The sequence below is a fragment of the Aptenodytes patagonicus genome, chromosome 23 (assembly GCF_965638725.1).
Source record: "Aptenodytes patagonicus chromosome 23, bAptPat1.pri.cur, whole genome shotgun sequence".
NCBI lineage: Eukaryota > Metazoa > Chordata > Aves > Sphenisciformes > Spheniscidae > Aptenodytes > Aptenodytes patagonicus.
In genome coordinates this window covers 1,710,735-1,723,165 of record NC_134971.1, presented here as the reverse complement: position 1 = coordinate 1,723,165, position 12,431 = coordinate 1,710,735, and the positions used below count along the sequence as shown (strand labels likewise).

General features: G+C 49.9%; 1 protein-coding gene across 1 annotated transcript; it reads left to right on the top strand.

Annotated features, from left to right (window-relative positions):
* The first annotated feature begins 2,203 nt into the window (after window positions 1–2,203).
* On the top strand, window positions 2,204–10,622 carry ANKK1 (ankyrin repeat and kinase domain containing 1). Its single transcript, XM_076358386.1, has 8 exons — window positions 2,204–2,759; window positions 2,965–3,159; window positions 5,766–5,917; window positions 6,849–6,898; window positions 6,995–7,150; window positions 7,422–7,540; window positions 8,535–8,580; window positions 8,964–10,622. The coding sequence occupies exons 2-8, from the start codon at window positions 3,136–3,138 to the stop codon at window positions 10,310–10,312; spliced, it is 1,896 nt and encodes a 631-aa protein (XP_076214501.1). The 5' UTR covers window positions 2,204–2,759; window positions 2,965–3,135; the 3' UTR covers window positions 10,313–10,622.
* The last annotated feature ends 1,809 nt before the right edge of the window (window positions 10,623–12,431 follow it).

The window sequence follows — 12,431 nt, the reverse complement described above, 5'->3', positions numbered from 1 at the left end:
GGGAGCGCTGTGGGGACCTCCCTCCGGGGGCCGGCATCCCTCTCTCCTCCAGGCGGAGGAGCCGGTGCTTGACTGCGCCCTCCTTCCTTGGCAGCAGCTCCTGGAGAAGAAAGACAAGGCATCGTGTGGAACTGTGAGGCAAGAGTGAGCGAGAGGAGGAGCGGCAGGCTGAAAAGGGGGAAAGAGAAGGGCGTTCTGGGCAAAGGGACCTCCCTGTCACCGGGGATGTGGTCATACAAAAGCATTGCCAGCACCTTTGGTGCCCTGGCTGGCTTTGCGCTGGGCGACCTCCCTGTAACCAGGGCTCGGTCTTTGCTTCAGTTGTCGTTGGCCTTTTGCCGTCTTGCTCCTTTGGCTGCCCGGAGGGAGTGGCAACCCTGTAAGGAGGGTGAGAGCCACCGTCTCCGCACCCGAGGGGGAAATGGAGCTCTCTGGACCCCGAGGCCACCCTGTAAGCAGGGGAGGGCCGTTTCCCCGGCCCCGGCGGCTTTCCGCCCGCTGGTGGCCTGGCCAGCGTGACCCCCTGGAGTCATTTGCCCCTTGGCCACCCGTGAAGCCCCTCAGCGTGTTGAGGCCCCTCTGGCCTCCACGCAGCCCCGGGGGGCAGGTCTGAGGCTCTCCTCTCCGGCTCGCGGGTAGGGATGGCTCCCCAGACATTTGGCTGCACAGAGCTCGCTTCTCTCTTCTGGGAAGTTCTGTTCATCCCTGTCTGTGTCTGTGTCCATGTCTTCATCGGTGTCTGCGTCTGTGTGAGTGAGCGAGCGAATGAACTTCTTGTTTAGGCCCCTGTTAAAATTACTGCAGCGTACTTAGCTTAAACTTCGCAGGAGGGAAAGAAGGGCTCTGTGCAGTCACAGGGGGGTCCCCTCTGAGCCCGCGAGTGGAGGGAGAGTCCGGGCTTGCCCCTTCTTCCGAAGGACGGAGCGAAGCCGCCTAGTCGTAGTGCGGGCAACGCGACCCACCTGTAGTCGGGGCCTGGGTCTCTGCCTGCGTGGCTGCCTGTCCTGCTGGCGACCTGCCAGCATGAGAGCCCTGGACTGGGGGCGTGTGTCACGAGCCGTGGAGCCCTCTGTCCCCAGGAGCAGCCCGACCTCCCCGTAAGCGGGGCTGGGGAGGCTGCTTTAGCCAGCCAACAGGACGAGCCCTCCCTCGCCCTTTAGAGGGTGCAGGTTGAGGAAGTGCCGCGCCGGAGGGCGCAGTCCCGCCTCTGGCGCTGCTTTTGGCTGGGGTGACCTCCCCGCAGTTGGGGTCGAGGTCGCTCCCTGGGCTCCTGAAGATGTGGTGTTGTGCTGCAGCCAGGCCGGCCGGCCCGTAACTCGGGCGCAGGTCGGAGCCTCGGGCTCCATGGGGCTTGTTGGGAGTGCGTGCCAAGCCACGGGGGACCGCCCTGTAAGTAGGGCTGTGCATGCCCCCTGTGCTTGGCAGGCCCCCCTGTAATCAGGCGGGTGCCCCTGGCCCTGGCCTTTCAGGGGCAAAAATTTGGAAACTGGGTCTTCTTAACACAGAATTGGAATGGTTTCTAAAAATCTAGGGAACGGCACTGAGCCAAGTACGTCCCCCAGAGTCATAAAAAACATCCCAAAAGCGCCAAGGATGCTCTTGTGTGACCGCAGCCCTGGTGACAGGGAGGTCCCTTTGCCCAGAACGCCCTTCTCTTTCTCCCTCTTCAGCTCGCCGCTCCTCCTCTCGCTCGCTTTTGCCTCGCAGTTCCACACACGATGGATGCCTCTTCTTTCTTTCTTCTCCAGGAGTTGCTGCCAAGGAAGGAGGGCGCAGTCAAGCGCTGGCTCCTCCGCCTGGAGGACAAGAGGGATGCCGGCCCCCGGAGGGACCTCCCCACAGCGCTCCCCGGCCCCTGGCCATCCTTCCCCCCTCCACCCCCTACCCCCCTGGGCTCAGCCATCTTAGACCCACTTTTCTCACCGTGTGGTGCCCAGCAGCCTGGAGGCTTAAAGAGCAGAGGCCCCAGCCCTGCTTCCAGGGCGGTGGCCCAGCTCAAGGCAATAAAAGGGCTTCCCAGTGCCAGGGCTGCCCGGGCAGGACCTGGGCCCCGCTTGCAGGCACGTCCCCGGTGCCCAGAACGGGCCCTTTCCTCCCAGCCTCCCGCCTTCCCCGGTGGTTCTCTTTCTCCCAAGCTGCTCCTGGGGCTGAGAGCAGAGGGAAAGGGGACCAGGGCACGGCAGGGCAGGGCAGGGCAGCAGATTTAGGGTGGCAAGCACTACTTGCAGGCCCCAAACGTCAGCCACTTTCCAACCAGCTGCTCCGCGTTGAAGCGGCAGCTTCTCCCAAGTGATGAGGAACCCACCTAAGGAAGTTCTTCTGCCCAAGCCCCCAAAACCTCCCAGGAAAAGCCCTTGCCAAAGTCACCGGCCACCGCTGCCGATTCACCTGCCTCCAGGGCAGAAAGTGCCCAGCACTCTTGATAGTGCTCAGCTGGCAGCCTGTGTGGGGTGACCGCCCCGCTAGCGGGGTGCGGGTCAGGGTGCCCCTGAATCGGAGAGAAGGAGCCTCCGTGGGCCTTTGGGACCAGGGCTGCCCCGTAAGTCGGGGCCCAGCCAGTGCCCTGGAGTCCCGGGCGCTTTGCAGTCCAGGCAGCGGCTCGAGCCCCCTGTAAGCAGGGGTGCAGCCTCTTTGGCCGCTGCTTTGCATGCCCAGCTCCGTTTGCCCAGGGTGCCCGCCTCCGAGCCCAGCTCCAGCACCGGCTGGAACTCCGCAGGCAGCAGCAGTGGTGCCTGGGGGAGCACTGGAGCACCAGTTCGGTGAGAAAGGCCGATCTGTGAGGTTTTTTCCGGGGGGTGGGGGGTGGGGGGTGTTAGGGTACCGGGGGTCGGCGTGGGAGGACGGCCGGGGGTCAGGTGGTGCTGTGGAGAGCTCCCTCCGGGGGCCAGCCCGGCGTCCCTCTGTCCTCCAGGCGGAGGAGTGGGGGCTTCTCGGTCCTCACCGCATCCTCCTACCTTTTTGCAGCTGCTGGTCGAGAAGAAAGAAGAGGCATCCATCGTGTGTGGCAGGAACTGCAAGGCACGAGCGAGCAAGAAGAGGAGCGGCAGTGGGCTGAGGAAAGGGCAAGAGAAAGGCACTTCTGTCCTCCCTGTCTTTGGGGCTGAGGTCACCTAAAGCATCCCTGGCCCTTTGGGGATGTTTTCTGTGCCTCTCGAGCAGGTACTTGGCTCATTGCAGTTCCCGAGATTTTTAGAAGCTGCTCCGATTCTGCATTAGGATGACATGACTTCCCAAAGTTGTCTCAAAACTGTTTTTTGTACCTTGATGTTGCTGTACCAGCTGTGGAGAGGGGAAGGGCTCTGCAGACACCTGAAGTGTCCTTTGACAGGGGCAGAGTTGTGCACGCCAGGGGATGAGTACTCGAGGGCAGGGATTTTGAGGTGGTTTCCCCTGTTCTGAATGCTTCTCTTTCAGCACCTGCAACGGGGGAGGAAGCCGCTGGACCTCAGCCTCTGGGGGAAGATGTTTCTCCTCTCTGTCCCAAAACAGCTTCTGTCCCCACCCTTTTCCCAACTATTCAGTGCTGGAGGTACCCAATAAAATGCTTTCTCCAGCTGTGTGTTTCCTGTTTAGCTACTTTCCTGCCCAACTGTGCTTTAACTGATGCCAGCAAAACTGCACCGCACACGCGATTTTAACCTTCAGCAACCATTGGAATTTTTGCTGTGTGTGTTGGTCCTGGCCGATTGCAAGGAGAATCTCAGGGAGACCAGGTGGCGGTTTCCAGAAATGAGTTTGGTGTTAGGGCAGCGTTGCTGTAGGAGTGATTGATGTTGGTTCATCTTTAGACCGAGCTGTAGCTGGCAGGGCACTCGTTCAGGGCAAGGGGATGGGTGTGTGAGCTATTAGGGGCAGAGTTGCGGTTGCATGTGCTGTGCAATGGGACTGGTGTGCAGTGAATTGGGGCTGGGTTTTTGAGAGTGGTCGAGGCCCCAGCCCTCCCTGACCATCTCAGCCTCCATCCTTCTGCATCTTGAGGATGAAGGGGCCATCGATAACTGCAGTGTTCCCATTCGCTTCAGAGAAGCACCGCAAGCTTGTGCCTTAGGAAATTCAAAAGAAAGTGTGACAATTGCGAACTTGTGAGTTTGAGCACCACTTCCACAGCTAAGGTGTTCTTCAGAGTGGACTGGAGTAAAATTGCTCCCCAGTTTGGGGCAAAAGCAGGAAAGGCTCATGTCAAGAAATGTAAGTCGCTGTTGTCAACAAAGGTGTAAATGATCGGCATGACTGCCTCACTCCTTAACCTTTTATTTTAATGCCATTAAAGTTGAGACAGACCCTGGCACATGCCTGAGCTAATTGCCAAGAAATGCAGCACACCTGTAATCTCTCTGGAGGAAATGAAGCAGCAACAGCTGCCACTCTGTAACCATGGAGTGTTTTTCTCCACTCCCTCACCTTCTCCTGAACTTTCTATAATAAAACTTGGGCAGTTCAGTAAGGGTTTGTCCTGCCTGTGCCTGAATGCGGGGGAGTGGAGCCCCATTGTGCTTGTCCTCGGCTCTGAAGCTGTGTGGGCAGGTGACATCTCAGGTAACTCCCTACCTCCCTGTGCAAGTTGGAAGAGCTCCTTTATTCTTCTCTGATACCGCCTGAGCAGGAGGCAGACAGCCAGGCTGCCTTTTCTGTTGTGATTTTGGAGAGAGACCAGCAACTGGGCAGCTTAACTGTCTTTAATAAGGAGGATTTTGAAGAAGATTGGATTAAAGTGGCCAGCAGAGGCTTTGGGCACGTGACCAAGTCAAGCATAAGAGGTGGAGAACAGTTTATGTGGTGAAATGCTCTCTGTACCTGCTGCAGGACTCCAGCACGGAGAGGTAACTGTGCGGTCTCTTCTAGTTCAGCAGTTCAAACTGTCCATTAGAGCTATCTATGGTGATTTGGTGCTAAAACTCTGAAGGAAATGTTCACATGGGTTCTTCTCTCTGGGAAGTCAAGTTTTTGGTACTCAAAGGGAGTGGAAAAAACACTAATGATCTGGAGTTCTGCCTTTCTTTCCTTCTTATGTGTGTATGTGCATGTGCAAGTGGGAAAGGAACACGCTTATTCAGAACAAGTAGCGTAGAAATCTGGAGGCTGAAGTAGGCAACTTAAACTAAACGTGGGCATGTGGATAAAAGCAGCCTGATCACTTATTTGCAGCTTCCGCTGGATGTTGGGATTAATGGGTATCTATTAAACTAAATCAGTCATTAAAATCACTGGGTTTAAAGCTGAGGGACAGAGAATTTCCAGCTGTTTTTGCTGGGCTTGCAAAGCTCTCTGCTCCCTCACTTCCCTTACCCTCCAGACACTCTCTTTTCTTTTGGTGGTGCACCTGCCCCTTCAGTTTACTTTTTGCTCTGTCTCTCACCTGCAGAGACTCTTCTGCTGAAGGTTATTTCTCAAATAAGAGAAAGGTTATTTTTGCCAAATGAGTCCAGAATCCTAATAGGTGAGGTTCTTCAGGAGCACTCAATGAAACATTGACCAGTGGGGCTTATAAGAAGTGGCTGCTAAACAAATTACATGGTATTCTCAAGATCATAGACGCAATCTGTGCCAGAACTGGGAACTTAAGGCTCCAACTTAGGAGGAAGTGCTGATCTGCTGGACTCAGTGAAAAGCACTGACTGCAATTCTGCCAGGGTTTTATCAAGTTTCAGCTGCTAGGCACCTCCTCATATCCCTGACCGTGAAGGATGGAGGTATCTCCCAGCTAATATAAGGAGGGGTGAGACTGTGAGCATTACGGGGGAGGCTCTCATTTTTTCTGCTTGCAGATCTCAGACTTCGGGCTATCAAAATGGATGGAGCACTCTAGCCGAATGCAATATATTGAAAGCTCTGCTTTGAGAGGCACTTTGAGCTACATCCCTCCAGAAATGTTCTTCCAGAACAGCAAGCCCCCAGGAACCAAGTATGATGTGTACAGGTAAGAGCTGCCTTTCTGTTCAGGGGTCACACAGGGTTGCCACCTAGCTCTTACACAGAGCGAGAGAGACTGGCACATTGCTTCATTTTGTTTATTTTCTGGCGCTCTGCCTTGCCTAATGTCCTTGGTGGGGAACACATTGGGAATGACATGTGGTACTCCAACCTCAGTGGTGGAGAGTGAGGGGGAGTGGGATTATCTGTGGCTAATCATCTATCTCTTACCAGATGCACCTCTGTGCAGCACCGATCCCATGTGAGCTGCAGGCTGTATTGCCTTAGGTTCCATCATACCCTGTTAGGTTGTTGGAAGTTACTATAGAAAAGGAGTAAGATTAGAGCACGAAACAGACCGTGTCTGCTCTTTCATAGCAGAAACTGCTTAGATTTATTTTGATTTTAAAACAACTGTAATATTGCTTGTCTACTTCAGTGTTCAGCTTCATTTTGGTCAGTAACAGGTGGAGAAAAGATTTCAACTTTACTTTTTTCCTTTTGACCAAAGTGCTTTGCAGCCCACTTACACAAGCTACATATATACGTTCTGGGAATTCGTCAGCTCCTTAGCCACTACACTACACAGTAACCCAAGGCAAGAAGCAAAGGAGGATTTGCATGGCCACATGAACTTGCACCAGTCAAGGGGTCTAAAACCCAATGTGAAAAAAGTGAAAAAAAGGCACTGTGAGCCTGACTTTCACAGGAAATGCTTCAAGTCACTCATTCACTACACCAACCCTTTCGCTGAGGCATCAGAGATGTATGTGACGATTCATAAGATGTTGTCCTTTTGGTGTGGGGGAGGAAAGCCTTCTATCCCGAAGAACTTCTTTCCTAATTTTCACGTTTCTCAAGAAGATAAAAGCAATAAGTGAATCTTATGTTCATTGTACATATGGGAGCGATCGCTCATGATCTCTCATTGCCTGCAGCTTTGGAATTGTCATTTGGGAGGTACTTATGCAGAAGAAACCTTATGCAGGTAAATATGAACACTTATTACATGCTCTGCACTTATTAAATTTTATTACAGCCATCTTCACAGAGAAAAAGCTCAGTGCACGTTGCTTTTTTTCAGGAGCCAACATGATGGCCATTATAGTCAAGGTTGCAGCAGGAAAGAGGCCCCACATAGAACCCATCAGTGATGACTGGCCAGGGGAATGCCAGCAGATGGTTGACTTGATGAAGAGGTGTTGGGATCAAGACCCTAAGCAAAGGCCAAGCTTTAGAGGTGTAATAGCTGATTGTGATATGGATAAACTAAGGGTCAGCTGCATGGATTAACAAGTGGGGGATAAGCTTGCTTTAAAACTCTTTGCCAGATAAATCGCCTGTTGCCTTGGAAATGCTTGGTATCCATTTACTGTCCACACATCCTCTTTCTCCCTCTTTCCTTCCTCCCCATGTGGAGGATATGTGGAAGGCTTCCACAACCTTGGGTACTGACTGGCTTCTGAACATCTGGGTAGTCTGCGCAACTAACAGTCTTTTTGCTCTGGTAGATATCCCTGTGGAAACAGACATGCTGCTGTCGCTGATACAAAGCCTTGTAGCAGATCCAGAGAATGAGCACCTTGTTAGGAAGACGTCCCACAAGCCTGCCATCTCTGGGAACCAGCAGGTGAGGAAGGCTTTCCAGTACCACTCAGGAAATTCCACTGAGTCCTTTCCCTGCTCTTACCAGTTCTTGAGAATGTGTTTCCTCTCTCATCACTGTTTATCATCAGACAACAAGGGCACCTCAGCAACCTTTGCGCAGTGTGTTTGCATAGGTTGTACATCTGTAATTCATTTATGGGGATAGGAAACTGCAAATAAACTTAGCAAGCTGGCCCGTGTGCTAAATGATAGACAGTCCGAGAGGAAGACCCTTCTTTCTACCTGCTCAGATGAAGTGGTTTTATCATGTAGGCTTCAATCATTAAAAGAAGCTCAAGCAGACACAGAGTCACGGGGTTTCTGCTCATGGCACTGGCATGTGTGGTCAGATGACCATTTCCAGCTCCATGGAACTGAGGACATTCCAGTTTAAACAACTCTTTTAGGAGGAAAAAAAAAGCTTTCAATCCCTGTGTTTCTCTGACTAAGAAAAAAAATCAGGTTTCAGGATAGTCACAATTTTAGCCCAGTTACTGGAGTGTAATTGTGCCTAGAAGTCAGCTTCATACAGGGAGAAGTAGCTGTTGAGAACTATTGCTATTTTGAGGTTTTGCCTAGTTGTGCAGTCAGCAAGAAACAAGATGCCTGAGTATAGAGGATTGAGGAGGTGGGGGTGTTTGGGTTCCCTATACAACAAAGAAAATGACTAGCTGGGATGCTGCCACGGGCATGTGCTGCAATAAGGAAGCAGACTATATGTAAGTTTGGGAGCAAATGAGTAAGAGGAGAAAAATCTCATTGATACCCAGAGATCATTTTCAGGCTTCCGCATTCCTGTTAGCATCATGATTTGCTCTGCTGAGTTTTGGATGCAGTAACAGGATTGGATAAAAAACACTCAAATGATAATACAAAATTCTAGAGCAATAGCAAAGAAGAACTGTGTGCAAATATTATAGAATGCAAATAAGCAACTTTGTCTTACGTCTTTTTCTTTTCCCCTTCCTGAAAATAAGAGTGACAAAGAAGAGTTCACCTTCCCCCGAGACAGCAGAAGTGGTGGTAAGTAGGAGACTTTCTTTATAATTCAGGAAAAAAAAAGAAGCGGAAACCTACAAAAAATAGCCTATTTCCCTGCTCTCCAGTGATAAGGATGTGGCTCAAGGAAGTTTTCCATGCAGGTGACTTTTCTTTTTAAGTTAAGGAAAATGAACTTTACAGGAAATAGCAGATATAGTTCCTGTGAGGGAGAGGCCAAATGTCTCACTGCTTTCTAAGAGACTGCATGTAGCGGTCTTGCTCATTTCATATGCCCTATCGCTAAAATGCCTTTTATTTCATTTCATACTATGAAGATTCACATGGTCTCCCTCCCATCTTGTGCACACCAAGCTATTTCCTTTGGTCTTACTCTCTTTCTCCTATTTTGTTTCCCCTGCCTTTAGAAACTGATAATCAGGAGGTTCGTATCCCATCTTCTTACAATGAGGTTGAAAGTCCGGAGGATATCCTGTCTGAGGAAATCTGTAGAGTCCATGAGAATGGCCTCACATCACTTCACCTCATGGTGATCCAGAAAAATGTGGACAAGGTGAAGTTTCTGCTGAGCTGTAAAGCCAACGTGAACAGCCAGGTAGTCTGTGGCTACACCCCACTTACTATGGCTGTTCCGAAGAGGTCGCCGGAGATCTGCTCAGTTCTGATAGAGCATGATGCAGATATCAATATGCCTGATGATGATGGTTGGACACCTCTTCACTTTGCTGCTCAGAATGGGGACGACAGAATTGTACGCCTCTTGGTGGACCACCAGGCACAGGTAAATGCTCAAGAGCGTGACGGGTGGACCCCTCTGCACTTGGCATCACAGAACAACTTTGAGAATGTGGCCCGAGTACTGCTATCTCGCCAGGCTGACTCCAACACCCAGGAGGTTGATGGGAAAACTGCCCTCCATGTGGCAGCTTGCTTTGGACACGTCAGCTTGGTGAAACTGCTTGCCAGTCAAGGAGCGGACCTGGAGAAAAAGCAGAAGAACCATAGAACCCCACTTCATGTTGCTGTGGAGAGGGGGAAGTTCAGGGTAGTCCACTATTTGCTGAAGAACGGGACCTCTGTTGACAGCCTGGACCAAAATCATTACAGTGCCCTGCACCTGGCTGTGGTGAGAGGGAAGTATCTCATCTGTGAGAAACTCATTAAATACGGAGCCAATGTGGAGCTGAGGACAGACAAAGGTTGGACTCCCCTGCACCTGGCTTCATTCAAAGGACACATTGAAATCATCCACCTGCTAAAAGACAGCCGTGCCAAACTGAATGCCAAAGGAAGCATGGACTGGACACCACTTCACTTGGCCACTCGCTACAGCGATGAGCCGGTAGTCTGTGAGCTATTGAGATGTGGGGCAGATCCCAACATCGCTGAGAAGTCAGAGTGGGCCCCCCTCCATTTTGCAGTCCAGCGGGGCTCTGTTTTGGCTGTCATCAATCTTCTGGAGTGCAAGGCAGCTGTCAATGCTAAGAACAAAGTGGGTTGGACACCCTTGCACCTTGCTGTCCTCAAGGGCAATATGGCCATTATAAAGACCTTGATTAGGGCTGGTGCTCTGCTTGACGTGGAAGATATCACTGGCTGTACAGCCCTCCAGTTGGCAATTAGACATCAGAGAGAAAACATCGTTACGCTGCTTCAAGGCAAGGACTTGCTGAAGAATAAATCAGGGAATAGGACTCTGGTGAATGATGCTAAGATTTCAAGACCCAAATTTGTTCCAGGAAGGACCGATTTGTAGATTCATCAAGTCTGGCATTTATGACTTGAGTTTTCCAATATCAGGTGCTATGTCTTAAACCACCATATCCTGTCACCTGGAAATTACAGGAAAATACTTTTTTTTTTTTTTTTTTTTAAATGGAAGTTTCTAAGCATGAACACTAAAATAGTAAAAGAAAATGGAGCTGCAGAAGGAAGCCGACAAGTTATTTTCCAGAGTCTGACCAAGCTCATAGAACATTTTGGCTTCGTGTCCTGGTTTCAGGTGACACCTTCCTAGTAGCTGGTACAGCGCTGTGTTTTGGATTTAGGATGAGAACAATGTTGATAACGCACCGATGTTTTAGTTGTTGCTAGGTGGTGTTTACACTAGTCAAGGACTTTTCAGCTTCCCCTGCTCTACTGACTGAGCAGGCTGGAGGTGCACAAGAAGCTGGGAGGGGGCACAGCCGGGACAGCTGACCCCAACTGGCCAAAGGGACATTCCATACCATGTGATGTCATGCTCAGTACATAAACTGGGGAAAGCTTGGGGTGGGGGGGGGCGCTGCTCAGGGACTGACTGGGCATCGGTCGGCAGGTGGTGAGCAATGGCACTGTGTATCACTTGCTTTGTGTATTGTTGTTGTTGTTATTATTTTATTCTATTTCAATTATTAAACTGTTTTTATCTCAACCCACAAGTTTTCTCACTTTTACTCTTCCCATTCTCTCCCCCATCCCACTGGGTCAGGGGGGGAGTGAGTGAGCGGCTGGGTGGTGCTCAGTTGCCGACTGAGGTTAAACCATGACACTTGGTGATGCTGTCTTTAGGCAATGCTTTCCTGTTTTAATACTTACTGTGCAGGGATGGAAATGGATATATGTACTCCCTTTTCATATAGGCAATGCTGAAACCGTGCAGAGCAACCCATGTATACATGTCTTCCACAGATTTTATTGCTTTTATTCCGTGTTTTCCTACAGAGCAAATTGGTGTAAAATGGCCTTGGCACAGGTGGGAATTGAATCATGAGATTCTCACCTGCTGCTGGAAATAGACACTAAGCATATGGTACAGCAATGTGTCAGATTTTCTGACATCTCATTTTTGTTACAAGGATAAAATAAAACAAGGAAGGAAGAAAAATCACTAGTAAAAAGTATTTAAATGCATGCAACAGAGAGAAAAGTAATTCCAGAATAATTCCACTTCATCTGTTCAGAAAAAAAGAGCCAAGAGCTTTTTTCCTAAGCATTCAAATTACTTATTGACCACCTCCACACTTGAAACTTTAAACACTGAGGCTGTCGTTAGAAAGATGGTTCGAAGGATAAGCTAAAAAGTGGGTGTAGTTCTGAATCCTGTTCCCTGCCATGAGAGCTACCAGTAACCTCCAGTCTTAATTACAAAATGCTGATGTGGGAGTTTCATAGACTGGTTGAAAGAGTTCCTCCTTAGAAAAGCAGTATCTAATTTGGGTTACCCCAAATTCTCATAGCCTTTTTTTTTTTTTTTTAAGAATGCTGAGCAGCTGGGAAAGTTAGCAGGTACTTACTCTGTGGAAATGGACAGGTGGGGCTTATAACAGTCAGCTATAGGTATTAGCTTAAAAGGCTAATCTCTAAGAGCTTTTGTGTAGTCTTTGGGGAGATGGGATCTTCTGGAAAGCAGTGCTTAAGGTGTTGAATTCAACTGTCTAGATTCAACCTTTTCTGCTGAAAATATGATTGTGTATGTTTCTGTGGATGGGTAGAACAGGCTTTTTGACACATGCATCTTATTTTTATGTTTGGTCCTATTTGTAGGGGTTGTTTTTAGAGGTGAAGAATCAGAGAAATTACTCAACAGTAAGTTAGGTAGCAGCACAGGTCACTGAGTTTGCTGGCTGGAGAGCAAAGGAGACCTTCTAGCTCCAAAGAAGAAGTTGTCACTTAACAGTTGATACACGAGAGAACTGGCTATTTTCAGGTCAAGGTTTAAGTCATGTCTCTGCTGGGAAATAATTCTTGATCTCCATCAGGAAGACGTTCTAGAGCTTGATTACTTCTCTGGAGAACATATACTCTTCATGGATTTGATTCTTTTGTCGCAGTAAGTAGCACTTTTGTGCAGCTCGTGACAATCCTACCATGATTTGCTAAGCACTTCCAAAACG